This window comes from Leuciscus leuciscus (assembly GCF_965113295.1).
Source record: "Leuciscus leuciscus genome assembly, chromosome: 10".
NCBI lineage: Eukaryota > Metazoa > Chordata > Actinopteri > Cypriniformes > Leuciscidae > Leuciscus > Leuciscus leuciscus.
In genome coordinates, this window is record NC_138734.1 from 9,733,774 (window position 1) to 9,760,657 (window position 26,884).

At 37.8% G+C, this 26,884-nt stretch overlaps 1 protein-coding gene across 2 annotated transcripts in view; it reads left to right on the top strand.

Annotated features, from left to right (window-relative positions):
* cntn5 (contactin 5) overlaps nt 1-26,884 on the top strand; it is a 305,321-nt gene that overhangs the window by 194,640 nt on the left and 83,797 nt on the right. For both annotated transcript variants that reach the window (XM_082182883.1, XM_082182882.1), the window contains exons 6-8: nt 3,537-3,740; nt 13,890-13,992; nt 20,320-20,501. In XM_082182883.1, the coding sequence (XP_082039009.1) occupies nt 3,537-3,740; nt 13,890-13,992; nt 20,320-20,501 (489 nt within the window). The remainder of the gene's footprint in view (nt 1-3,536; nt 3,741-13,889; nt 13,993-20,319; nt 20,502-26,884) is intronic.

The window sequence follows — 26,884 nt, forward strand, 5'->3', positions numbered from 1 at the left end:
ACTCAAAGTGTAGAGGAGGCGTTGTTGGTTCCTGACCTTGATGAATGCGTGGAGTGCTGACGTTACACTAAAAATAAAATTGACTGTATACTCATATCTTTGCTCAATGTAATGCCGCTTTCAAGTTCTTCCGGGAATTTCGAACAGTATGTAGTCGGAAAGCATATTAATGATGTGATGTGTATCTAAATAAAATAAACACACTGAGCAATTACTTTTTCGCATTCTGACAAAGACAGCAAGCATTTGTACAGCTAGTAAAAACAAAAAGAAGTGCGAATGAAGCTCATTATGTGTGTAACTGTTTTATCTGTGTAAGTGGAAAAAAGACTGATGGGAAATGTAGTTTTGTTGCATGCCTGTTGCCTCATAAACAGGCAAAATTAATGGAATTTTCTGGTAAGCTTGATCATTGTTCTTCAATACACCAACAGTACACAAACTGTTCACAAAGTGAATTTTATAGTCAACAATGACAATGAAAACTTAAAGGTGCAATAGGTGATCTTGGAAATGCTAACTTTGAATTGCATCATGTGTCATTCACCAGTGAAATGACTCCAGTTCTGAAGTTGACCTGTTGACATAAAGGAAAGAATGCACTGTATTTCAGCTTCATCCATATGTGATTTCAGGACATAGTGGCAATACAGTTAAATCTAACAGAATAATCAGCATAGGGCAAGTTCAGTGGTACATAGAACTGTACTGTTAAACCTGAAATGTAGATACTTGCCACTTGTTGTAAAATAAAATACATTTAGACCACTTAACATAGTGATTGCTTTCAGGATATGAGGAGACTTTCAACCAGCATAACAAAAAAATGTTTCTGTAGAGAATCACCAATACCAGTACGCATTCTCAATGATTCTTTAATTGTCACACCCTTGGAAAGTCTAAGTTTAAAGCGAAAGTTCACCCAAATATGACAATTCTCTCATCATTTACTCACACTCATGGCATCCCAGAGATGTATATGACTTACTTTCTTCAGATAAACACAAAGAAAGATTTGTTTAGGAAAATAATCCATCCCTGTTTACACCTGCGTTTTGGTTGATCGGATCATAAGTAGACGAGGGAGATACATTTACATCTGCACGGTGAGTGCGTGTTAGAAATCAGGAATGGTGAGAACAATCCTATCAAATGCGTTTTTGTCTACCACTGGAAGTGGTTGAAAGTGGATAAGCTCAAAATGTTTTAGACCCCATATACACCTGTATTTAGCAGTGATCCGATTGACCAAAATCTTAATATCAGGTGTAAACAGGGCCTGTGAGTCCAAATAATGCATGCGAATGGTTGCCGCTTGCAAGACCACACATAGCGATCATGCCGGTAATCCATATGGCCCCAGTGGACAAATCAATGTCAAACAATAACTGTGTGTAAGAAAAATACGAATATTTTAAACTCTTTCAATACTTCTTTCAATGCTTCCGGTCTACTATCATATGAGCGCTTTAGAAGACATTGATTCATCCACTGGGGTTGTATGGATTACCATCACAATCACTGTGTGTGGTGTTTCAAGCGTCAACCGAGCGACACTCATTTACTTGCATTATATGGATTGATTATTATACAAATTTTTTTTTTTTATATTATTATGTGTTTATCTAAAGAAAGAAAGTCATAGGGATGGCATGAGGCTGAGTAAACGATGAGACAATTTTCATTATTGGGTGAACTATCCCTTTAAAGCTTACTTACTATCATTCCATCATGACTTTGCAGCAAAAGTATAGGTGACCAACTCAGTAGAGCATGTAACCATACTGCATATTTCAGAAATAGAGCACTGCTGTACTTCTGATCATAGGCATCGTGAACTTTCATTCTATTCCAGTTCAGTGACTGTTTGACAATAACTTCATCTTTCCCCAGTTGTGTAAACCTAGGACATGAGCTCAAAAAACAGTATCAGAAGCCTCAGGCACTGATGCCGTCAGCTAGAAATAACGTGATTTATATTGTTTGACGCTTTATGAGGACGCCTTTCATGAGAGTCCTTTTGAATTTTATTTATGAGATAAATATTCATTGTTTACTCAGGTGACATTAGCCCTTGTGTATGAAAAATTGAACTGGAATCACTATAAAGAGTGGCAATCCTTCAGTGATTAATCAGCGGGAGCACGGCACCTGTATTTACTATGCAAAAGAAATCAATGGTCTATGAAATTCATTCTTTAATTATTTGGTGAATAAATTGGTCTTGGGGAAATTCATTTGGACCATGAGGAAGTTTGTCTCTTTCTTTCTTTCTTTTTTCCTTTCCCTCTGCGAGAAAGTCTGTGTGACTGCGATATAGTCGACATAAGGCAAACAGCATGAGATCCGAGAAGTAATCCGCTCTCTCATATCTCCTGGATTTATATGGCATAATATGACTGCTTCAGAGTTACAGAAAAACACACATAATTTTGTTCTGTTGACAGCCTGTCTTTTGTCATTTGGATTCTAGCTCAATATGACATGATAAAGAATACTTCATTCCCCTGCATATCTGTGCGGAATAAGAAATGTGCCCGAGTACTCGGAAGTGACAGTAATGATTGATCACGAAAACGCAAGGATTGCGTGTCTTGACTTTTGTTTCCCAACTTCAGAACAATAATCTTTAATATAGTGATTGGATACGGAGACATGCAGGTGTCACCTTCAAGTGATGTAATGTAATGGAAAAGAAAGCAGAGACTTTAGGCTTTTTCCTTTTAGTTTTGCAGTCTTTGAAACCACAAAGTGCTTCCTAAAAAGAAAAGTATATGTTGATTTTTTTATTTGACATTTTTAAATCATCCCCTACTGACAGTCATAACAAAATAATACGATAAAGAGTTTGCTTTGTGGATTATGATATTAACGTCGATATGATAGCAACTAATATATATATATATATATATATATATATATATATATACATACACACATATACATATATAAATAAAACTGATGTAAATTTTATGTGTTTTTTTTTATGCACTTGTATTTTAGAATGATATATCATACTAAAGAGAGGAGTAATGGCTGTTGTAAATTCAGCTTTGCCATCAAAGGAATAAATGACATTTTAAGATATATTAAAATAGAAAACACTTCTTATAAATTGTAATATTTCACAATATTTACTGTATTTTTGATCAAATAAGAGACTTGAGTACCACTAACACTTCTGGTCAGGATAAAAGTTTAGCATGGAAGAGATGTGTTTTCCGCTTTATTGTGTGGGGCCGAGTCTGGACACAGGGTTACTTCCCTCATTCCAATGCAGTTCGGTATATTATGCAAACACAAAACCGTTTCTCTGTGCATTTAACATGCAAGTTATGATTGCCTTGAACCCTGTAGTAGAGAGCACTTAATTAATCCATATCACCTACACATCCAGCTCCCTGACTCCCTTCTCCTATGAGCCCTCGCTCTGACAAGGTCAGTGCTCTACAGTGCAGATTTAGACAGGGATTTCCTTAGGGACATGTGCGTTGTTCTTGCAGCTCATCTGCTTGCTCTCCTTCTTGCCCCAACAGAGATCATCTACAGCTGGGTGTTCAATGAGCTCCCCTCGTTCGTTGCAGAGGACAGCCGGCGATTCATCTCGCAAGAAACGGGAAATCTGTATATCTCCAAGGTGCAGCCCTCGGACGTGGGCAGCTACGTGTGCCAAGTAAAGAACACTGTGACCAATGCCAGGGTCCTGAGCCCACCGACGCCCCTGACTCTCAAAACAGATGGTGAGATATTACACGCACTTCACACACACACACACACACATACATCCCTGCTCCCTAAACCCCCTTCACCTGCACAGCAGAACTCGGCTGGATGCCAAGCGTCTCTCTAGGTGAACTAAGTTGATGAATCAATACCATGACATGAAGTCTCTTTGCTAATAAATTAAATTGAGACACTATTTCACCATTTTAGCACATGCCTTGAAAAAAAATAATGACTATACATCTTCAGATGGTACATGGGGCGATATAAATAAAAATGTCATAATGTTTTATACATTTTGTGAGATAGCACTATATATTATAACACACATTTTACCTTTGACAAGTAACTCAGCGATGTATTTAGGTGAGATGTGCTGTTACTTTTATAAGCGATCAGGTGTATGGTTTTGGCCTGATGCATAATAAAATAGGCGATAAAACCCATGGACTTATGTTGAAGGTGGGACCCAAGTACAGACTATCATAGAAACTTGAGCTGGGTTGTTTTGATTATAACCGCCTACTACACTGTTGCAACTACATAGCAATGTGCTGGCTAAAAGTCCATAAATATAAATATAAATATAAACTTAAATAACTTAAATTAAAGGCACACACTATGTAAGATTTTTAGATTAAAATATCCAAAAACCACTAGAACAATGTTATATATTTTGTTGACTTGTGTACTTAAATTATCCCAAATGTCTCCAAGAATGTTTAAATCTAGAGAAATAAAAAATTTTAACCAGGACACGGACCGGTTCTGTGCGTCACCTATCAATGATATCATACCCATGTTACCCTCGATTTTTGGTTTTATCCTGTAGATTTACAGCGAGTATCATGTTTTACCATACCTTGATCTAGCTTACTGCAGTGTGTAACCAGTGTCTCATAGTAGCCGCATAGTAGCGAACGCACAGAGTAGCATTATAACATAACTTTCAACACACTCAAATCTAAACTGTAACCCCACATGTATGACCGGAAGAAGTGTAAGAGGTCGCTGTGGCATAATACAAACTCCACTGCTCTTGAGCCGAAATCATGACGCCATCAAGCTACGCCTTTGTTTTGAATATGCGACCTCTAGCGGCGAAACATTACATAGTGTGCCTTTAAAGCCAAATTTAGATGAAAAAGTTACTGTTTCTGTATTTTCTACTTCAACATGTCATGGTTAATTCAATGTGGTACGTGACTTTTCTTTGTAATTATTTGTGAAATTTATGAAAATAGTTTCAAAGCAAATTCTACACCAAATGATTTTCAGTGTACCGACAACATAGTAAAGATGCTAAATGTGCTGAGGTACATGACAGCTGGACTTGTGAGATTTTTAATTTTTTTTAAGCTCTGGATCACAACCCAGGAAAAAGTCCATCAATATCTCAGAAGGCTACAAATAATGAATGTGCCTGCAAATCAGGCTTGAAAGAAAATGTGGCAGTTTTTCAGCTGTGTGACAAGCGGGTCAGTTGTCTACATTAATGCTTTTATGCCATGTGAAGCCGATTTAATGAGACGTCTGACTTATATATGTAGTTTATATGCCTCATTCTCTCTTCTTCATTCTCGTCGCATGAGAGGCCTTTAGGGCCAAACCGAAAGTGTCATGAATTCCAAACATCCGCATTAAACAGAGAGCATAAGATGCTTCATCTTTTGCTTTAGAGCATTTATTTATTTATTTATTTTTCACAGACAATGCGCTCTGGTGAAACTGGCCATCGGGGAAATCATTTTCCAGCATAAAATTAGACGAATCAATGGTCCTCTTCCAGAATGGGCCGTAGTTTCTTTAATAGCAGATTCCCGTGGGCCAAGCGAGGGAGCTAAACACCCGGCTGTCTCTTCAGGCATTTTTCCGTACCTCACAGACACGCACGCATCACCTGCCGCTGGTACACGTCAATGTCAGCCGTCCTGGAACGCAATCCCAGAACAGCCGGGCTAAAAGGACTACAGTGCCCTTAAAGCTTGTTTTTGCCTACGATGTTTAATGTTGCCTGTCCTTTGTGAGGGCACCACGTCCCCTTCGGCATAACCTTGTTGTTGAGAAACGCTCCTCGGGGGTATAGCGCATCTAAGCGCATTAGCATACTAAATTGGATTTGCGCCCCTCGTTAGCACAGATTGCAAATGCAAGTAGCGTCGCGTTCTCCGGTCGAGAAAAGAGCAGAGACGGGTAGCTGAAGGCTAGAGAGGAAAAGAAAAGGCTCGAGGGACGTCTCAGAGCCACAGGTGGTAGAGTCAGGATGAATTGCTTTGTGGCAGCTGCATTTGAAAATTACCGTACAGTCAGGGTGCCGCAGAAGGCTGTGTGGAACGAGAGCCGGTTCAGCGAGAGGTTAGTCACCCGTAACACAAGCACGCATGATGGCAATCTTTATTCATTCAACGGCTGACGTACGCAGCCTTCGCTTGGCAGGCGTTGTGTGGGAAACATCACGTGCTCGGCAGCTAAACGACTGCGCCTAAAAGCCTGAAAATGATTTTGGCACCCCCGGCCAAGCTCAAACTGCCGCGCTCTCAGCCGTTCTCCTAGTTCTCACCAATCCCCGGCCCACGATTTGTGCTCTCTGCCGAGACAGGACGATAATTAACTGCACGAGACGCTCCGTGCCGGAATGCGCAGGTGAAGCGATTCACCTATGTCCTTCCCTTGGCTAAGACACTCTTAATCAAAGCTGCCCAACTACATCTGCGCTCGACTACACCTTCAGGGCAAGTCATGCATCTTCCCCACCCGCTCTCTCTTGGAGAAACAGCAAAGGCAGCCGAGGCCTTCTGTACTTACGTGATGAATCGCACCTTAATAGATGTGACTCAGAAGGAACAATAACTCTCACAGAGCCTGGGCGCTCACAAAACACTCGATGGTGCTGGGATTACTCGTCCTTCCTGCTTGGCCTTGGATCTTGAAGGGGCAGCATTTTTAAGTAGAGGGTCAAGCATTTCTGAGGCCTTCATCATTGTCATTAATTTATAGGAGAGAACATATCTGTGTCCTTGGATTCGAAGAGCACAAGTGCAGTGACTTCAATTACTGAGCTACGTATTTTGGGTCAGTGTTTCAAATAAGATTTTAAATGTCACTAAGGGTCATACAAAATGCATACTGATAGCGTTGATGTCTTATTCTCTAATAGTATCACTGTGTTCATGCTTTTCTTATCACAAAATGAGAGTCATATCTTCTCTTCAAATATGACTACCATGTGTCAGTGGATCTCAACCTTTTTGACTTCAAGCATTTCAAAAGTTTGGGGTCAGTAAGAATTTTATTATTTTTTTGGGGGGGAAAGAAATAAAATAAGTCAGTACTTTAAATCAAGGATGAATTCAATTGATTGAAAGTTCCGCATATTCAAATGATATCTGAAGGATCTTGTGACACTGAAGACTGTAGTAATGATTCTGAATTTTATTTTTATTTTTTTGCTGATCTCCCAGCCCCACACTTTGAGAACCACTATTGTACACTAACATTCACATACATACATAAGTACCAGACTATTTTAAATCATTTTACGTCATCTTGAGGCCCCTTAAGAAGTTTGTTGAGGCACCATAGTGGGCCCCGGGCCCCTGGTTGAGAGCCACTGCTGTATGTCCATGGAATGCCCAGAATTTAGAGTTTGCTGTAAAAAGGAATTTTCCACTTAAGCATACAGTGTTTCCGCATCTTATTCGCTAACCACCCAAAGTCAAACTTGATTACAATTGCCATTTACACACTGCACATTTTCAGGAGTGGCAAGCACATTAAAATGTGGAACAAGAAGAAATTACAGTAATTGACATAATGATAACAAAAGCAACATTTTAGCATCTTGTGGCTATGAGTAAGAAAGATGGTTTAGTTTTGTTTATGCTTGTACCCTCTATTTTAAATTATGTTATAGTAGATATGACATAATAATACAATAATGTGCATTTAACGAATATAGTCCTTTATGCTAGTTTTTTTTTGTGAATGAGTCAAGACAAGTACCTCTGTTTCTGTGATTTTTCTAGGACCTCAGACAAGCTGTCAGTGTCCAACTGAGGGTAACACAAACATCTTAGTTGTTTAGTTACATATTCTGAGGATTTTATATATATGGCGTTGTCACTAGCTGATATTTTCCATGAGTTAATTTAGTTGTAGAATTCAGTTGTCACTCTTGTAAATAACCCCACATGACGTGATTGAGCGATCAGAAGAGTGACTGGTGAAGCACTGTGGCAGTCATATTTAAATAAAGCCGGTGTCATTCTTTTCAAACACACCTCTTTCCTATGCAAATGAGGCATAGAATAGTCGCAAGTCACAAATGTTGCACTTAGGCTATGTTTAGACTGCAAGCAAAAATCAGATTTTTTTTTGCATGCCCAGATTTGATTCAAATGAAAAAAAAAAAAAAAAAAAAAAATGAAATCGGATTTCAAATCCAATTCAAACCACATTTGGAGCTGATTTGAAATGCGATTCCAATCAGATTTTTACAGATCCCAGTCTTGACACTTCTGCTGCTCAAATTGGATTTTGAAAACCCCAGCATTAGATCATTTACCAGTACAAAATATACATTTTCTAGAAGCTCTAGCCAGACTAAGCAAGAAATCAGTATGACCTTTCATGACAGGCATTTCCCTAAAACTGCCGTTTCAGTTCACATCATGATGTCACGGTAAACATTTATTGGCCCTTTAGGAATACCTTTTTAAAAAGGTCTTGTGAGTTATGCCTCAGTGATGTGTTCAGACATTGAGTGGACATGTGCTACGCCTGTATATAAATGCTTCAATAGGTGCACTGTGGACTACAGAATGAATCGTAACATGACACATCTCATAATTGTGATTTTAATCTGAAGTGAAATTATTATGTGATGATGCACTGAGTGCATGATCACCCATTAAAGATTCTGACAATTGAATGGTAGGCTTTCTTTAGTTTTGGACTACAAGGACCTTGACAGTCTATTTTGTTTCCCCAACAGACCATCTAATTCTTTCTATCTTTAAAGGGATACTTTACCGTTTTTTCATATTAAACTATGTTATTCCCTTAACTAAGACGAGTTGATACATACCTCTCTCGTCTCAGTGCGTGCACTAAATCCCTCTGTCTTGCGGCGAAACTTTGTTAGCCCAGTTCATTTAATATGGGCCAAGCAGAGAAGCTACCAAACACCTCCACGTTTTCCCTATTTAAATACAGTTACTCGCGAAGTGTAACTCGACCTAGGACGGTGACACAAAACAAAACATTGCGCTTTTCTAAGCGTGTAAAATGGATAACTATTTTGTATGGCGGAATACCATAGCAAGTGCTTGTAAGCACTTCGACTTGGCGCAGTAATATCTTCACTAGAGGGAGCGGGGGCCGGTGAGAGGATTTTTCACGAGTGAAGATATTACTGCGCCAAGTCGAAGTGCTTACAAGCACTTGCTATGGTATTCCGCCATACAAAATAGTTATCCATTTTACACGCTTAGAAAAGCGCAACGTTTTGTTTTGTGTCACCGTTCTAGGTCGCGTCACACGCGAATCGACCTTCTTCTGTCGCAGTCTGCTGTACTTTCTGCATGTCTTGATTGACAGATGTCTCATCCAACCAGCAGTCAGTATTCCATTCGCCACATATACCTACCTTTTCTGTTTGGTCTGACTTGTCCTTGTGTTTTCTGATTTGTTATTTTGTTTTGAGTAGGTAAATTATGAAAATGTAAATTGTTTGGCAAACTATCCCTATAACAGTTTTTACACTACCATGTAGGTTTTCTCTCTCATTCGGCTTTCAAAATGCACTTTTGATTTGGTTTAGTCATTAGAAAATAGATGTCAAGCCCAGCATTGGGTTAATGGATTTTTTCATTAGCAGTTGTATGTAAAAGCTTGGATATCTGATGGATGCCCAGACTTTCATCAGGTGATTGTTCTTTATGGCACAACAAAAGAAAGGGAAAATTGCATTGCACAAAACTACCTCATTCCATGTTAATAAATTGATTAAATTGTGATTTGAAAATAGGCATCGCAACACAAAAAAAAGGTCTCGTGTGTTTGTTTCGGCACAGCTGGCCTAGAATTCATTCCTATCAATTTCAGCCCTTCTAGACGCTAAATAGGATACGCAGAAAATGCATTACAGCATAAACCAGTGAAATGTTGCAAATTCATTATACACATGGGATTGCTTTGGAATCATAAATGTGTAACAAGTAAGGAGATTGAGATTGAAATTGAAAAGTTGTCTGGGGAAAAAACGCACTGCTATCATAAAATAGGCTATAAATGTGCTGTATAGATTACAGCTGTAGGCAAGGGGTCAGAGTTTGGCTGGTTAGTTTCAGCAGTTAGTCCCTGATGGCCTCGTAGATGCCATGCCCACAGCATTCTGCGGGCAAAAAGCATCTTTCTCCATGGATGATCATTCAAAAGCTGCCTTCGCTATTGCTTAAATCTTTTTCAGTCTGTGCATTAGTCATGGGGATATTTGAAGGACTCTTTGTTACGCCACAAAGTGTCATTCATTCAACCAATTCATTCAAAAATTCTGATAAATTCAAGTTTGCAACAGGTGTGTCCCAATTTGTGTATTTATGCATTATATGCCATTTTTGTATAAATAATGTGAGTATAAATAATAATTGTTGATTGTTGGACACTTCAGGGACTCAACTGTTGCAGTTTTTATTATACAGCGGAAGGATCCTTTATATTTATATATATATATATATATATATATATATATATATATATATATATATATATATATATATATATATATATATATATATATATATATATAAAATCTTTGGCTCTCACTGAAGGTGGTCGAGACATGTTTAAGATTATGGCACAATTGCAATATTTGTTATATTCTTCAAAGTGCAAATAGGAAAGAAATACTTTATTATGCAACATTCATACACCAGTTTCCCATTTAATAAGACTGATAATGATAATTAGGTCTCTGAATGGGAGTGTTTCCCTTCGTAATTGCAGACTTACTCAATGCCAGCTGACATATCTCTCAGCAAATGGATATAGATGAGCCCTCACAACATCCGCATGAATAAACAAAGGATCTATGTCCTCTGGCTATGACTGCAGAAGTGAAACGCAGCCATTCAAGATTCCTCTGCGTTCCACCGAATTCTGCACATCAATTAGACTCCAGCGTGGTGCTCTGTTTTGAGGACAAATTCTCTCGCCCCGTTTCCCAGCGGCCTGTGTAGTGTACTTGCAAAATAATTTAGTTTAGCAGCTTGTCATGCGAGCTACTGTGGAGAATTCCCTCTCTGTGTCACTGGCAGCTACTGGGTTTGCCGTACCTGTTTGCTGTGATCCCTCGAGCTTTGTTGTGCTGAATTGTAAATCCAGCAGTCCGTTTACTGTTGTACAGTAGATAGAATTTATTAATGCATTCTGAATCATACTTATCCTTTAACCATGTAAAGCCCGACATATAAAATAATAGTGAGAACAATCTATTTTTAAAATGTATCTATTTTATTATTTAACCTTTTGACAATATTTGATATATCAGGCTTTGGCTCATATATGATACAGGAGAATGTGGAGCTCATACTTGAGAAGAACAAAATCACATTCAGAGCTCCAAACTGAGCAAAATATTGTTATTATTTGCTAAATATGTTTGGTACCATTGCTGATATGTATATGCCCAAAAATACACAATGTTGTAATCATGTAAATCAATGAGATCTCTATAACAGTATAGTAGACTCCTTACATAAAATAAATATCAGTTGTCAAAACTATATCTCATAATATGTCTTAGCAAGATGATATTTAAATGCTTAGTTGTATGATCAATGCTCTGTAGTTTTTAATGTGGGAGACAAAATATATAATTCAATACAATGGTGATTGAGAGATGAACAAATAAACGTTCCTCAAAAGCCTTATGTATCATATTTGGTACTCACAATTTAACATGATTTTTTTTCCCAGTCCAATTAGTGTTCATCTTGAAACAATATAAACTTATTCTCACATTTACTTTCACAGTAAAGACACATACACCATGACCAGAAAGGAGGTGTTTTTAAAATTATACTAAACGGCCTTTTACTTGCTTAAAAAAAAAAGAAAAAAAAAAAGTATGAACTATCAAGCAATGGGCAGAAGTCATATAAAATATTGTGTACAACAGGTTTTTCAGCAGTTTTGATCATGTCGATAATTTAGAGACCCTTTTTATCATATCAAATATGATAAAATACACTTTATAGGGTTTAGAATGCATTATTTCTGTTGCACATTAGCATGATTGTAGCCCTTGTATCTCGATAGTTATGAATCGTGTATAAGTTTCTTTTAACATTTACAGTGGCCCTTAAAAATATATATCAGGATGCTTAAGACATACTTTACTGAGTTGCAGACCCTAAAGGAAAATGAAAACTGAACTTAAATATCAAATTTAGAAGATGCATGTGAGGTTATTGGGGTCTTTTTCCCCAGGAAAAAAGTATATATTATATTATATTATATTATATTATATTATATTATATTATATTATATTATATTATATTATATTATATTATATTATATTATATTATATTATATTATATTATATTATATTATATTATATTATTACACTTTTATATTTTATAAACTAATGCAAAGACATCCATATAAGTCTGGCTAAAGTGTCCAAGAACCTTTTGGTACTGGTGTATGTGCAATTGTCACATTTATAACATGTCTTGGGCTGTTGCACTATTGATTGTGAGGTCAATGTTCTAGAGCAGCTGCTTTGGATATTTCAGGCGATAGAGTCCACATGAGCGATGTAATCCATCATATAATAGTACCTCAGGCCTCTGCTAAATCTACAAAGCACCTACATGAACTGAAAGAAAAAAATAAAACATGAGCCCAGAGCAGAGGAAGCGCAAGCTTCCTGTCACAAGCTTTAATTAATGAGTTCGGGCTTCCAAAAAGCAACCGGGAAGATGCCAAGGTGGAATTTCATGTGAGAGGGGCAAAAGGTGTGAGTAATGTGCTGATCCAACACCTACAAACTGAGATATTTAGAGGTGTGCTGCCCCATAGAAGCAGATGTAGCAGAGCTAACCGATTGCGGTATTAGTTTGCACTTGCAAACACTTTATTTTAATAGTCATTTTAATTTAGACATTCTGCTTAGTAACTTTGCTACTACGTGTCAACTATGAGTAATTAGAGTACTAGAAGACTTTCTGATTTATATCTTCTAACAATTTATTTTGATCGTCCCCCAGTAGACATTCTACTAACTTAACTTTGCTAGTAGATGGCAACTTATTCTACTAACCTGAACCCTAACAGTCTACTAATACTCTAATGAGAGTTAGTTGACATGTGTAGTTGCAAAAGTTACTTATAGTTAGTAGAATGTCTAAAGTGGCCTTACTCTTCACACCACTGCTCTAGTTATCTGATGGGTTTCTTTTGTAATTTTGTCTGGCTCAATAAGACAATGGTGAGTAGAGTTAGTGTAAATAGACTCTGTCAATAAGGCAGACTATTTGCACTTAGTCAGGTGTAAAAGCACCCAGTTGTTGGTATTCGGGATTGGCCTACTACTCTTTTTCACATACTACTTAGTAAGGAAGTAGGCATATTTGGACGCAGTGAAAGTCTGACGTAAGTTAGCAAGATGGCTAGAATTGTTTATATCAGCTGTAGGTTATTGAATTTTAAGGTAATGATTTTAGTGCTAACGCTTACATACAAACACAAATAGGTGTATTCAACTACATTATGCTGCCACATAGAATCACTGCCACTAATGAACCAGCTAAATGAGTCATCTTTTCTGGCAAACTTTATTGCTATTCTTCGTCAGCAGTAAACAAAATGTATGCAAGCTAAATTTTAGATTAAACACTGACAATGAATTCCAGATAATAAATGCCAATTAGTTTCCGTCATGACTGATACACCCTGAACTTGGAATGTTAGAGTTTTCCCATTGGGGTTTATAACAAAAGTATGCACTTTTCCATCGGCAGTAAAATACACACTTTTTGTAGTGTGTCGTATAAATATGTGCATTGAGACTTCTAAAGGCGTACACTTTAATGCTTAGCTCCCATCGTATATGGTGTAGTCTAAATAGATTTATTATGTGTGTCTTCTTTTTTGTTTTTTAGGTGTGATGGGGGAGTATGAGCCCAAAATTGAAGCGCATTTTCCCCAGACGGTGCTGGCAGCCAAAGGTGTCACAGTGAGGCTGGAGTGCTTTGCCCTTGGGAAGTAAGTACGCTGGCATAATCCCCCACCCTCACCCATACCTCTTCCCATTGCACCACCTGAAGGTGCCTTTCTGCTGCACAAAGACAGAACATTCAGCGTCGCTCCTTTGAAACACCTCTTTTGCTGTTGGAATCATTAATAATCATAATTACGACCAATTTAACCAGTCAAACCACTTTCTTTTCATAGTAGAGAGCAGAATGCATCCTCCAGAGGAGAGATGGGACCAGGAGAATAGCTATTTTTATTCCTAACTCCGCTTTGCTGTTAAATGAGCTCTCCACAAGTATTGAACTCTGCACCATAACTGATATAGTGGCAATTTCACTGTGATTGGTGTAGAAACGGCGCCAGGCTTCGGCCGCTGGGAGCTGTATATTCTCGTAATAGTTGAACGGGCGGCTGAAGGTGAGGGCCAGGGGTCATGAGGGAGGAGAGCGATTTGAGAGTCTGTACATGCCATTGTTTGGAGGATGCTTTTAATATCTGTTATGTTCCCATATGGTCAAGGATATAGCACAGTGAGAAATGAAAGTGGCCAGTACCGGCCCACAGCCGGAAGGCAGAAAAGCACTCTGACATTCATTCAGCGCAGCGCATTGCCTCTAAATGATGGACCGAGGAGGCTTTTCCCATACATGTTTAAGATGCACCATGCTGTGAGCAAAAATATCTGGCATAACTCAGGGTTTGTTTTTAGTTAAAAGTAAATATATGAGGACTATATGAAGGCATGCTAAATGTTCTTTTTGTCTGCAATTAAATAATAAAATAAAACAGATATTGGGATACTATAGTGTAGAGATAGATGCAGATATCAAGCCAGCAACATATCAACCCAAGAGTTATTCATTTGAAAAAAATATATAGTACTAGGCATACTTATCAAGCAAAACATTTCACATAAGGAAGTCAGTTTCTTCAGATTTAAAATGATAAAACAATAGGGTTTTGATGCTTTCGTGTCTTGATGTTTCACTTTATTCTCTTCCCCAATTATTTACTGGTCTATTTTGACTGGTGCTATTCGGTCATTTTTGACTGACAATTTTACGTTTTGTTTTTTAGAATTTATTACTTCATCAGAATGATACGAAACTTGTTTCGAGTTGGCTCAAGTTTTGGCACTTGCTATGTGAACTCACAAAAAAAAAAAATCATGGACATTGAAAAGGTTAAATGGTCCTGAAAAAAATAGTCACACTTGTGTTCCTCGCGGTCAAAAATGACCGCATTGGAAATGAATGGGAGACGAATTTCATCTAGTGAAAACTTTTGGTACTGAGGCTAAACAAAATCTTACTGAAAGCAAATTTTTTGAGATATCAACCTCACATTTGGAACACAACTTGTTTAGGGTTTTGAATTCTTGAAGTTTTAGAGTAAAACGTGTTTTTTGAAAATATATCTTTCATATTCAAATTCTGTAACTTTTTCTGTAAAAAAGTTCACTTTTTTTTTTACTTTTTTCACTTCAGCAATAATTTGCCAAGTGTCGTCTTTGAAAGAGATCAAACTTAAGTCTGTGCTCTAAAGTATTCAAGATTTACCACAGTTTAAGTTTAAGCTCTATGCTCAAAAAGTGAATATAGGATTATAAATACAGCGTACATGTAATTTTGTACCATAAAATCCCCTAAAAAATACAAAATATTTAATAAAAAACATTATTGAACTAAAATATATTTCATTGAAAAAAAATCTGTAATTTTTGACCGACACACGAAGAGCACCAGAGGGTTAAATGAAAAATAATTAATTATATCAAGAGAAATGTTTCATTAGCACGTTTAAAAAAGATTTCATTCATTTTAGTTGCTGTTGCTGTATACAATATCTGTGAAAAATGCCAGTCTGGTTTTAAATCCTGTCATAGTACGGAAACTGCTCTTTTAAAAGTTTTTAATGATCAGATTCTGGTAGCTCTGCTGTATTAGTACTTTTAGATTTGACTGCAGCGTTTGATACTGTTGACCACAAGATTCTATTGTCTAGACTCGAGTCTTGTGTAGGCATTACAGGCACTGTTTTGAAGTGGTTTCGGTCATATCTGTCAGATAGGTCTTTTTCTGCGAACCTCTGGCCTTTTTATTCAAAGAATGCCCCGATTACTAGCGGGGTGCCTCAGGGATCGATTTTGGGCCAAGTCTTATTTTCGCTGTATATGTTGCCTTTGGGATCAATTTTCCAAAAATACAACATCTCTTTTCATTGCTTTGCGGATGACGTCCAAATTTACTTACCTTTGAATACTAATACTAACTCAGTCGAAGTATTGAGAAATTGTTTACATGAAGTAAAAGATTGGATGTCACAAAATTTTTTGAATTTGAACGATAAAAAAACTGAAGTTATAATTTTTGGAGAATCTGATATCTCAGGCTTAAGTGCTCTTGGCCCAACATTCTCAAACTGCTGCCCATGCGTAAAAAGTCTTGGTGTTTTAATTTATAGTTAAGTGGTAAAATCAAGTTTCTTTCAACTCAGACTTCTTAGGAAGGTCAAGCCGTATCTGCCACATAGCCAACTGGAAAAAGTTGAGCATGCTCTGATTACTAATCGTTAGGACTATTGCAATTCATTATTGCAATTCATTATATTATGGTCTTGACCAGGGTTCAATCCGCCGATTACAATTAGTCCAAAATGCAGCGGCACGTTTGTTAACAGGGAAAAAGCGCTGTGAACATATCACCCCTATATTGTCGTCTCTCCATTGGTTGCCTGTTGCTTTTAGAATCCATTTTAAAATCTTATTTCTCGTTTTTAAATCTTTAAATGGATTGGCACCATCATATTTATCAGACATGCTTATTTTGCACACTCCAGTTAGAACACTAAGGTCTACTGGCCAATTGTTTTTGGACTGTCCAAGGTCTAGACGTAAAACCAGAGGAGACAGAGCTTTTTCAATAGCAGGTCCTACGCTCTGGAACTCGCTCCCTCTTAGTATTAGAGCAGCTACTTCTGTCGAGTGTTTTAAATCATTACTAAAAACTCATCTGTTTGCATTGGCGTTCTAATATTGGCTGAGCTGTGACATGTTATTCTTTGTTCTTTTTAAATATTTTTGGAATAGTTTTGTATTTTATGTTTATGTTTATGCCTGTACAGCACTTTGGGGCAGTACTGCTTGTAAATGTGCTTTATAAATAAACTTTGACCTTTGACCTTTTGACCTTTAGTTGTGTGTATATCTTCTGCTTTATTTTTATTCATCATTGTCAGATTACATTGTGTAGAACTTCCTTTGGGATCCTCAGATTGTAGCTTAACATAACTGATATGGCGCTTTGCATAAAGGAAATGCATTTCTGCATTTTAAATACATAATCCAGTGTCGTCGTGCTGTAATTCTGTTTGTGTTTGTTATTTGCAATGAATAATTCAAATGTAAAGCCTGTCAAGCGCAAACACCTTCTTAGCCAAACTGCTCTAAGGGCCTTGTAATTGTTTACAGTGCCTTCAAGGACCCCATTGTGAGGAAATGTCGTTTACAATTAATTATCCGCATTAGAATAATAAGTCATTACTTAAACGTAGACATGAATCTATGTATTCCTGTTGGCTTCTCTCTCTTAGTTCAATTAAACTTTACAGACTCTTAACTCGCTGCTCAGCGAATAAAGAAATCAATGAGATCTCACCATGGCCTTTCCCTTCGTTCACAGCTCATTTAGGGCTGATAGCGAATCCTCCGGTGAACTTTAGGCATCGTCCGCCTTACCCACAAATAAAATATTTATCAGTGCATGAAAATGAAAGAAAATGGCATTCTTTATAATGACCTAAACTGAACTAAGATTTACTTTTAGTCTCACGATGTCACTCAGTATGTGTGACAACCAAACAGTCGGGCGACTAAGGGCCTGGCATTGTGTGAAGGAAAAAGGCTAGAACGTATATTGTCAATAGCGCGGGCGGTCAGCCCGAAATGTCTGCAGGGATGCTTTTCAGAGGCTGCATTGTACCGTACACTTTCAAAGGCAAACTGCCAGCTTATAATGGTGAATGGGTCTGGTGCCGAAAATGTTACCGGGGCTACAAGAGAGGCCGCTTTCATGCATGCTGGCATTTTGTTGAAGGTATAACCTTTCTGGATAGTTCTCACACCACTTAAGAAATAATGGTCAGGTATTTTGTTGTGAAATTTTCTATTCAAATGATTTGCTCTCGAACATTTTCAGGGTTAGACAAAAAAATATGATTAGTAATATAATTTAATGTTTTACACCTAGTAATTTATTGGAGTGTAACTGTGGCACATGTTTTAGAGGATGAATATTGATTTAAATTATTTCAAATTATTTAATTTATTTTAAGGTTAGATATCTGTATACACTACCATTGGGGTCAGTAAGTTTTATGAAGAAATGTATACTTTCGGTCAGCAAGGATACATTAAAGTGATCAAAAGTGACAAAGAAAAAAAATTTTCAAAGAAATACTGTTATTTTTAAAATTTGAATTATATCAAAGTAGAATAGGCACTTAAGGCCATACTACATTGTGAAGATAATAATTATTAACCATATAAAGCATACTGTATAATTTTTGATACTCAAATTTCTAAAGCCTCCAAATGTCATCTGATTGATAGTTTATACTTTTTTAACTAGTAAAAAGCCTTTTAGTATAATTCTAAAAACGTCCCCCTTCAGGTCGAGGTGCAGGATCTTTTTGCTGTGAAATCTTTACAGATTTTTATAATGTAAGTGATATTTCACGATGAACACTTGCTGGAATGAAGCAACCTAGATTTACTACATGATTAATACTGTTAATGTGAGTTACAAATAGGCTTTCGAGGATATTGTTGTTTATTTGTACATTCCTCAATTATTACTGTTTGATATGATTTGATCATACAAATATTATCCACACCTACCAATGCACTTGATCTCTAAAGTGACACTTTAAGATTAAATCATGGCAGACAAAACGTTTGTTCTACAACTTGCACAACCCTGCAAATTTTATCATAGACCCATCATGATTTAAACTGACAGGTCAGAAACTTCATCCTGTGTGGATAAATGTCCTTGTAGAATTTAAGCGGATGTAGTGGGACAGAAGGACTCGAGAAATGTGACGTTTTTATCATTGGGCCTGCGGATGATTGATGGCGACGCTGGGGTTTTCCTCGGCGTCACATTTCGGTCGTTGGAAAGCTGTGAAATGGAGCTGTCACTATGTAGCAGTGCTGATGGTGTCTGATAGAGCGGGTTATCTACGCGCGGGCGGCGCACATAGGAGGTCATATCACACGCCCGCTGCAGCCGCAAATAGGGATGGATGGCAGTGTACAAATACTGCTTATCTGCACAGCTATCTAGACGTTTATTGTGTTACCCAGTACACAGCCACTTACAGAGTGCTGCCGTATCAGATTGTCCTGTTCGTACTTTCAAAAAGACCATGTTATCAGCTTTACAAATTAGCGCAGATGCACGTTTTGGGCAGAGATAAAAGAATTGCTTTTAGAAAGTGCTTTTTTTAAGATGAAGTATATTCTTTTTGCACTGCTAAAGCATTGCCAGATAGATTGGAAAGCAATAGTTGGATTCCGGAAGGTTAAGTGATGATTTATGCTTCTTTAAATGCCACAGTGATTTCAACTTTAAAATAAATAAATAAATTGTGTAAAAGCCAAGGAAATGCTCTACTTCCTGAAGAGCTCATCAACCAATCAGAAAGGTTGCTATTACCTTACAAACCTTGTCAATACATTGGAATTCACTGAGACTCAGCAGTGATGACCACTACCATGAAGTGATGTAAATGAATCATATCATTCTTGCTATTCTACAATGTAAATTATACTATTTTAATACTTATCATGATCAATAAAAAAAAATGATAGTTTTATACTTTTTGATTTAATTACGTCATTTGCAATGCTTTATGGGATGCAATCGCACACAATCCAATGGCAATTCGTAACTATTTTACGTTTTGGTGAATTGATGGCTAATTCACATAAATTTGTGCAATCTCATTCATACATTTTTGTACAATGCACTTAAGCCCAGTCATGGGTATGTTCAGTGATGGGGTCAGGAGTGGACCTTCATGCTTACTTGTTTTTCTAATAATCATAAATTCTGATACAAATTCATATGAAATTGCCACCTTGTAACATAGTCATTCTCTGGTGAGATCAGGTTGTAAATTATACCTTTTTTTCTGACTTTTTTGCTTCAAATCAAAGATTATGATGTTGTGATTCATCTTAAACCTTAGAACTATTTGGCGCTCATTGGCTTAGAGCTCCTTTTTTTTTTTCAGTAGAGACTAATTCTACAAACATTTTTTTTATGTTCTCAGTCCTGTCCCCACTATCACCTGGAGAAAGATGAGTGGGAACATCCCCAAAAAAGCCCGTCTGCGCAAATCACAGGCTGTTCTCGAGATTCCCAACATCCAGCTAGAGGATTCTGGGAGTTATGAGTGTAAAGCTGAGAACACCAGAGGAGGCACCGCCTTCAGAGGACATCTCCAGGTCTACAGTGAGTACAGCTCTTCTTCTGAAAAACACTGCAAGGAGATCATTAAAAGCTCTGTATGGTTTATTGCATTATATATAATTAGAAAAAGAGAATGAACACTTTGTTGTACTACTCATTTGTAAAAGCGTCTGCTAAATGAATATATTTAAATGAGCAAGAAGGGGATGGTGGTGAAAGCCGAAGTGAGTTTGTCCTACAGTTATGAAAGTTACCTCAAATCATCTGGCTTGTTTAGGAGAGATGTGCTTATGCTTTCTGGTTGTGATTAGACTAATGAAAAACTGGAAGGACTTATGTTGAAGGATGGACCTTAACAACACAATCTCATGGCAATGCGTAACTATTTTACCTTTTGTCGAATTGTTGGCTAATTTTTTATGAATTTGTACAATCTCATTTGTACGTTTTCGTGCAACTTGCTTACGCCCCAGTGCCGGGTATGTTTAGGGGTGGACCTTCATGCTAACTCTTTTTTATTATTATTTTGATGTTTTTGTATAATTTACATCGTACGAATTCATGTGAAATCACCACTTTGTTACATAGTTACATTTTGCCATGAGATTGGTTTGGACCTTAGCCATGTCTAGAGACTAGAAAATGATAGAGACTTGAGGGTGTTACTTCTATTGTAACTTCTGTCCACATCCCAGAACCCTTTAGCTATGATCTTGCAGCTGTCCAGAGCAGCCTAGATTTGTGTGGATAAGCACTACTCACATTGTCTTCGGAAAATGTATGTGAGTTACAAAATGTTATTTGTCAAAAAGGTTTTGAAGTAATGTGCCGAAGTAGTGTGGGAACAGGATCCGTTGGGTCCTTCTCTGATTAGGTTCCTTCATAAATTATTCCACTTGGCATGCTCTCTCTCTCTCTCTCTCTCTCTCTCTCTCTCTCTCTCTCTCTCTCTCTCTCTCTCTCTCTCTCTCTCTCTCTCTCTCTCTCTCTCTCTCATAATTCTGACTGGCCTTTATGACAGAAGTTATAAATTTAAGCAAAGTTGGCCAGCTTACATTTTTGTCAAGTGTTGCAAGGACAAGATGGCCCTGTCCTCTAAGGACTTCTGTCCAATTAAATTTTAGGGGCTATTTTATCATTATTCTTGCTTGTGTAGATGAAAATGCTATTTCTTTTTTTACCTCTATATTTCCCTTAACCCACTGTAGCTTTGATAGGGGCCTAATACGGGGATCTGGGACCTCCATTCATCTTTCCCAGACTCCTCTCTCCTTATCCGTTCAATAAGGTTTGTGACTTAGATGAAGTGCGTTATGTCATAAAAGTAAGTGTATCAGCGGGCCACAAGATGAATGCAGTGTCCTAGTGATTTTATGAAAACCTGGTTTTAAGAGGTTTATGACTGTCACTGGGATCTATGATTCATCACACAGTCTGGATGAACAAAGCTTGACAAAACAACAGCTGTTTGTCTTATCCGTCACAACAATGTCCAAATATACTTTTATTGTGTTCTCCCCGTTGTCAGTAGTTCAGGACCAGTGTGTGATGAACAGTTCTGCCACTCTTCATGAATCTTAAAGTAGTTCAAAGGAGAACTGCTAAGGCCCGTTTCGAATGAGAACAATAACTTAAATCAGGGGTTCTCAACCTTTTGCAAGCTGGGCCCCCCCAAAGCTGGTTCATTGCAGTTGGGGCCCCCCCTCCTCTGGCCCCTTGGGTAACGTTTGAGTTTTTTTCGATACTGGTGCCAAATCGATACCAAATCGATACCGGTGCCTAAACGGTGCCTGAACCAATAGCCTACTTAAAAAAATAAATACAAATTAAGAGCCTCAAACTGATGGTGAATGACATCAAAGAACAGCTTTTTTATAAAAAAAATAAATAAAAAAAATTCTTAAAATCAAACAATATATTACAATTTTAAAGTATCCTTAAATATATTTAAATAAGTAGCCTAAATGGAAAACACAACAAATTTACATATCAAATTCACAATAAAGCCTAAACCACCTAACCAACTACAATAATTTAACACTAAATAACAAACACAAAAAAATGCTATTATGCTATTAACAGTTACAGTAGGCTACTAATAACAGCTAAGTAGTCTGTATTCTTGGTTTGCTACAAACCAGCTTTAAATTTCAGCAATTCTTGCCTTCTCTGGCAAAATACGACACCTCTCCTGACTTATTGCATGTCCTGCACAAGGTGAGCATTATTTTAGAACGCATCACCTTAAATGCCGTAACGTGAAACCCCTCATGGAAGAAGAACGCCATCATGTTTACAACTGTGACAAGGAGCGCTCATCAGGATTGGATGTACGCCGGTCTGTTGTAGGGACATCGACTTTTCTCACTAAACATGACGCAGAACAAAACGAACTTTAAATGATTGCCTGCTTGTGTATTTTACAAACTATACATTTATTGTTTTGTTAGTATACTTATGTGTATTTAAAAGTCTGAAACCTAAAATATTCTTTATGTGGTTGAAAACACTGTATAGTTGTGATATATGACAGCGCTGAGCTCTCTCTGGCTCAGCGGCAACTAACGCGCAAACGCAGATTTGAATTTAGAAGTTGATGATCACGCGATCTGAACGTTCTAATCAGTGTGATCAAACGTATGCGTTGAATGGTTAACTAGTGATCACATGTGGTGATGATGCTTCTTACGTCCGTTTTGGAGAACCAGATGGCAAATATTTCAACCGACAGCTGACGAGCTGAGGCATTTAAGTGGCACCGAAATCTGCGTTTTGATTCGGTCCGGTTACATACCGGTTACTTGGGTACCGGTTCCATATCGGTGCCTGGTTTCGGTACCCAACCCTAGTTATAATAGTCCAACCACTTGCATTTCAACATGGGTGGAATTTTCGTTTGATTAATTTTTTTCAGATTTTTTTTTTCCCTCTCCCATCCTGTAGCCTACTCGCGCCCACCACCGGTTGAGAACCACTGACTTAAATGATAACTGTAACGGTTGAATAGTCGTTCTAATTCTACAAAAATAGCGAATCCACACCACACATATAATGATAACGACGCAGAGGAACAATATCGTAAGAATTTCGGAACGATTTTTTAGACATGAATGATTCCTCAAATCACGTGGCTTGTTTAGGAGAGATGTGCTAATGCTTTCTGATTATGATTGGACTAATGATTTTTACCTGGTGGATGAAAAACTGTTGAAGGAGGGACCTTCTAACACAAACTCATGACGTTTTGACGAATTGGTAGCTAATTTGTACAATCTCACACAACCTGCTTATGCCCCAGTGTCTGGTGGTGGACCTTCATGCTAACTTTTTGCTAAAAATCATAAGTTTATGTATAATTTACACTGTACAAATTCATACAAAATGGACACTTTTTAACATTTTCATGTGAGATCGGGTAGACCTTAGCCATGTCTAAAGACCAGCATATGATAAAGACTTGAATGTTGGCTCTTTGAATGCTTTTTCCAGTTGAGGAACGATAAAATCATTGACAGCCATTTAGAATCCACCTGACTTTAAAGAGCATTAAAAAGCAGCATGGTGACATGTTTATAATAAACATAATATATGAATTCCGGAATTACAGTCTGGAAGAGTCAATGCTAGAAAGTCAAAGCGAATCTGCAGAATTTGGGCAGTTTGAGTGTAGTGTATGATGGCCACAGACTTTAGCTTCAGATTATGATCACATCCAGTCGATATCAAACATGTTTGATATTTTGATTTTTAAATATTTTCAAAAGAACACATACTGTATTGTTTTCATTTGTCATATGTCTCCTGGAAACATCTCTCTGCATGAGTTTGTTGAGTTCAGAATGACTTGAAAGTCAGAAAGTGTATGCCTTTTAAGATTTTAAAAGTCTGTTTGGCTGTTTAACCCTATTAACTGTCATAATACGATTTTTTTCCACTAAAAAAAAAAATGTATTCGTAAAAATGTAATGACTTGGCTCTGCCTCTGAAACAACGTTCCTTTCATCTGACATCACCTGGACTGTAAAATAATGCTAACCAGTAGCCAAATAGCTAATCAGGCATCAATTTAGGCTCCTTTTGGCATTGGTTCTGGGTGTGTTGAGATGCTCTGAAAAGTGATCCTCAACGTCCCTTTTACAAAGGCCCACAAAAATGGGAGTACTAGCAGTCTTTCATGAAGGTATGTGTGCAATCCCTGTTCAGGTCTGGCCCCAATTAGTTATATAACACCCACTTTTCACCTGCAAAATAATTTCTCGATATATATATATATATATATATATATATACATACATACACACACACACATACATACATACACACACACACACACACACACACACACACACACACACACACACACACACACACACACACACACACACACACACACACACATACACACACACACATATATATATATATATATATATATATATATATATATATATAAATAAAGAAACCTACAAGAAATCAAAATACAAGAATTTGATCAACTCCACCTAGACCGTTAATGGAAACTAAAATGCGAAAACGGGCCATTCAGAAATCATGACATAACAACCATGAGTAAAATTAACATATGACCTCCCACATTAACACCTCTGAACTATTGAGGAAATTGGTCTATCATGATGAATGACATTCTGAAATACTGGTATGTAGGGGTCAGCAAGAAAAGTCCTAGAAAATCTCCAAGAAAAGTGCAAAAAACTTTGACTATAAAGGTGAAAAAAAGTTAAAAAAGTTCCGTATATTTCAGTATACAATGTTTGCTATTAAAAGCAGCATGTTTTTCTTTTTTTTTTTTTTTTTTTTTTTTACATTGGCCCAAACTTCAATCCACTATCAAACTTCAAAATGCTCTTGGATGAAGGTGCACAGATACTGCCTGCCTTACCTGCAAACTGTATTCCAGACACATGTCTACTCTTACAATTTACATACACCCAATTCAGTCTGCAATCCCTTTTTTTCTTGACAGATATGATTGAAGGCTTGCCTTCAGCGAGGTTTTCTCTCAGAGCGGGTAAGCCGTCTGTCTCAGCTCATGTGAATATGTCACATGCAGCAGCCGCAGATCGGTGTGCATGTCCTGGGTGAGCAACGAATCAGAACCCATCAACGGGCAGGGGTGTACATCCTCCTCGAGGCTGTGGCCTGTCGTTATTGTCCCAGCTGTGGGTCTGGAGTGAGAAATGTGGTGTGGATGGAGGGAGGCAGTAAGTTTTATCACCATGTCCAAGAGCTGTAACTCAAGGAGCCCATGTCTTTGCCAGAGGTTACCTGCACCTTTTCTTTCTTCCTTTCTCCCTTTCGCTCAACCTCTCGAAAAGGACACAACATGCTCTGTAAAGTAGACAAATCAGCTAGATACCTCACTAAGATTGATATTTCAACAGAGAGATGACCTGCATAGGCTAACTGATTTGTGCTACAAAAAATATGCTATTACCGTATTTTCCGCACTATAAGGCGCACTTAAAAGCCTTTAATTTTTTCAAAAAACGACAGTGCGCCTTATAATCCGGAGCGCCTTATATATGGATCTGGCGCCTTATATTAATGTCTGTAAAACAACCGCTGACTTAAACCTTGTTTATACTTTCGCCTGGCACCAGAGCGCGAGCCTCCGCTGACTGCGCGCGCACCTCCCCAAACAGACGAGGCATTTAAACTTGACGCAACTGTTTTGTTTTAGACTGAACACTAGACCATACAACTGATTTAGACGCGCAAACTGGGTGCCGGTGTGATGAGATGTACTAATATCCGTCTGCTCGGGCAGATTCGGCTCAAAGTCGTGCATCTTCGGATGCGGAGGCGCGCGCGCTGTCACAATGACGTCATTTTGCCACGTGCGCGCCTCCGCATCCGAAGATGCACGACTTTGAGCCGAATCTGCCCGGGCAGACGGATATTAGTTTTTTATTACCTTCGCGCTCATGCGGACGCGTCGAGTATAAACAAGGTTTTACAGCTCAGCCACTTGTTTTTTCATATTTTTTTGCAAGTGGTAGATCTTGGTTTACATTTGGACTTTGGATGTGATCTTAGGCTTGAAAAGGTTGGTGACCACTGCATAACGCAAACCCAGTCAAACGTTTGACTGCAGTATCTTCTATGCGCCTTATAATCCGGTGCGCCCTATATATGAAAACAGTTCTAAAATAGGCCATTCATTGAAGGTGCGCCTTATAATCCGGTGCGCCTTATAGTGATGGGCAGATCGAGGCTTCGTGAAGCAATGAAACAGTTGAACCAAATGGGCCATATTGTTTCGAGGCTTCGAATCAATCCGACACCCGTCTCAACGGTGACACCTAGTGGTCACTTGCAGGTGTTGATCTGAAACAACCTTGACGGGCCATTACATTTTTTTTTTTTTTTTTTTTTTATTGTATTTTTCTAATAGGCCTATGTGA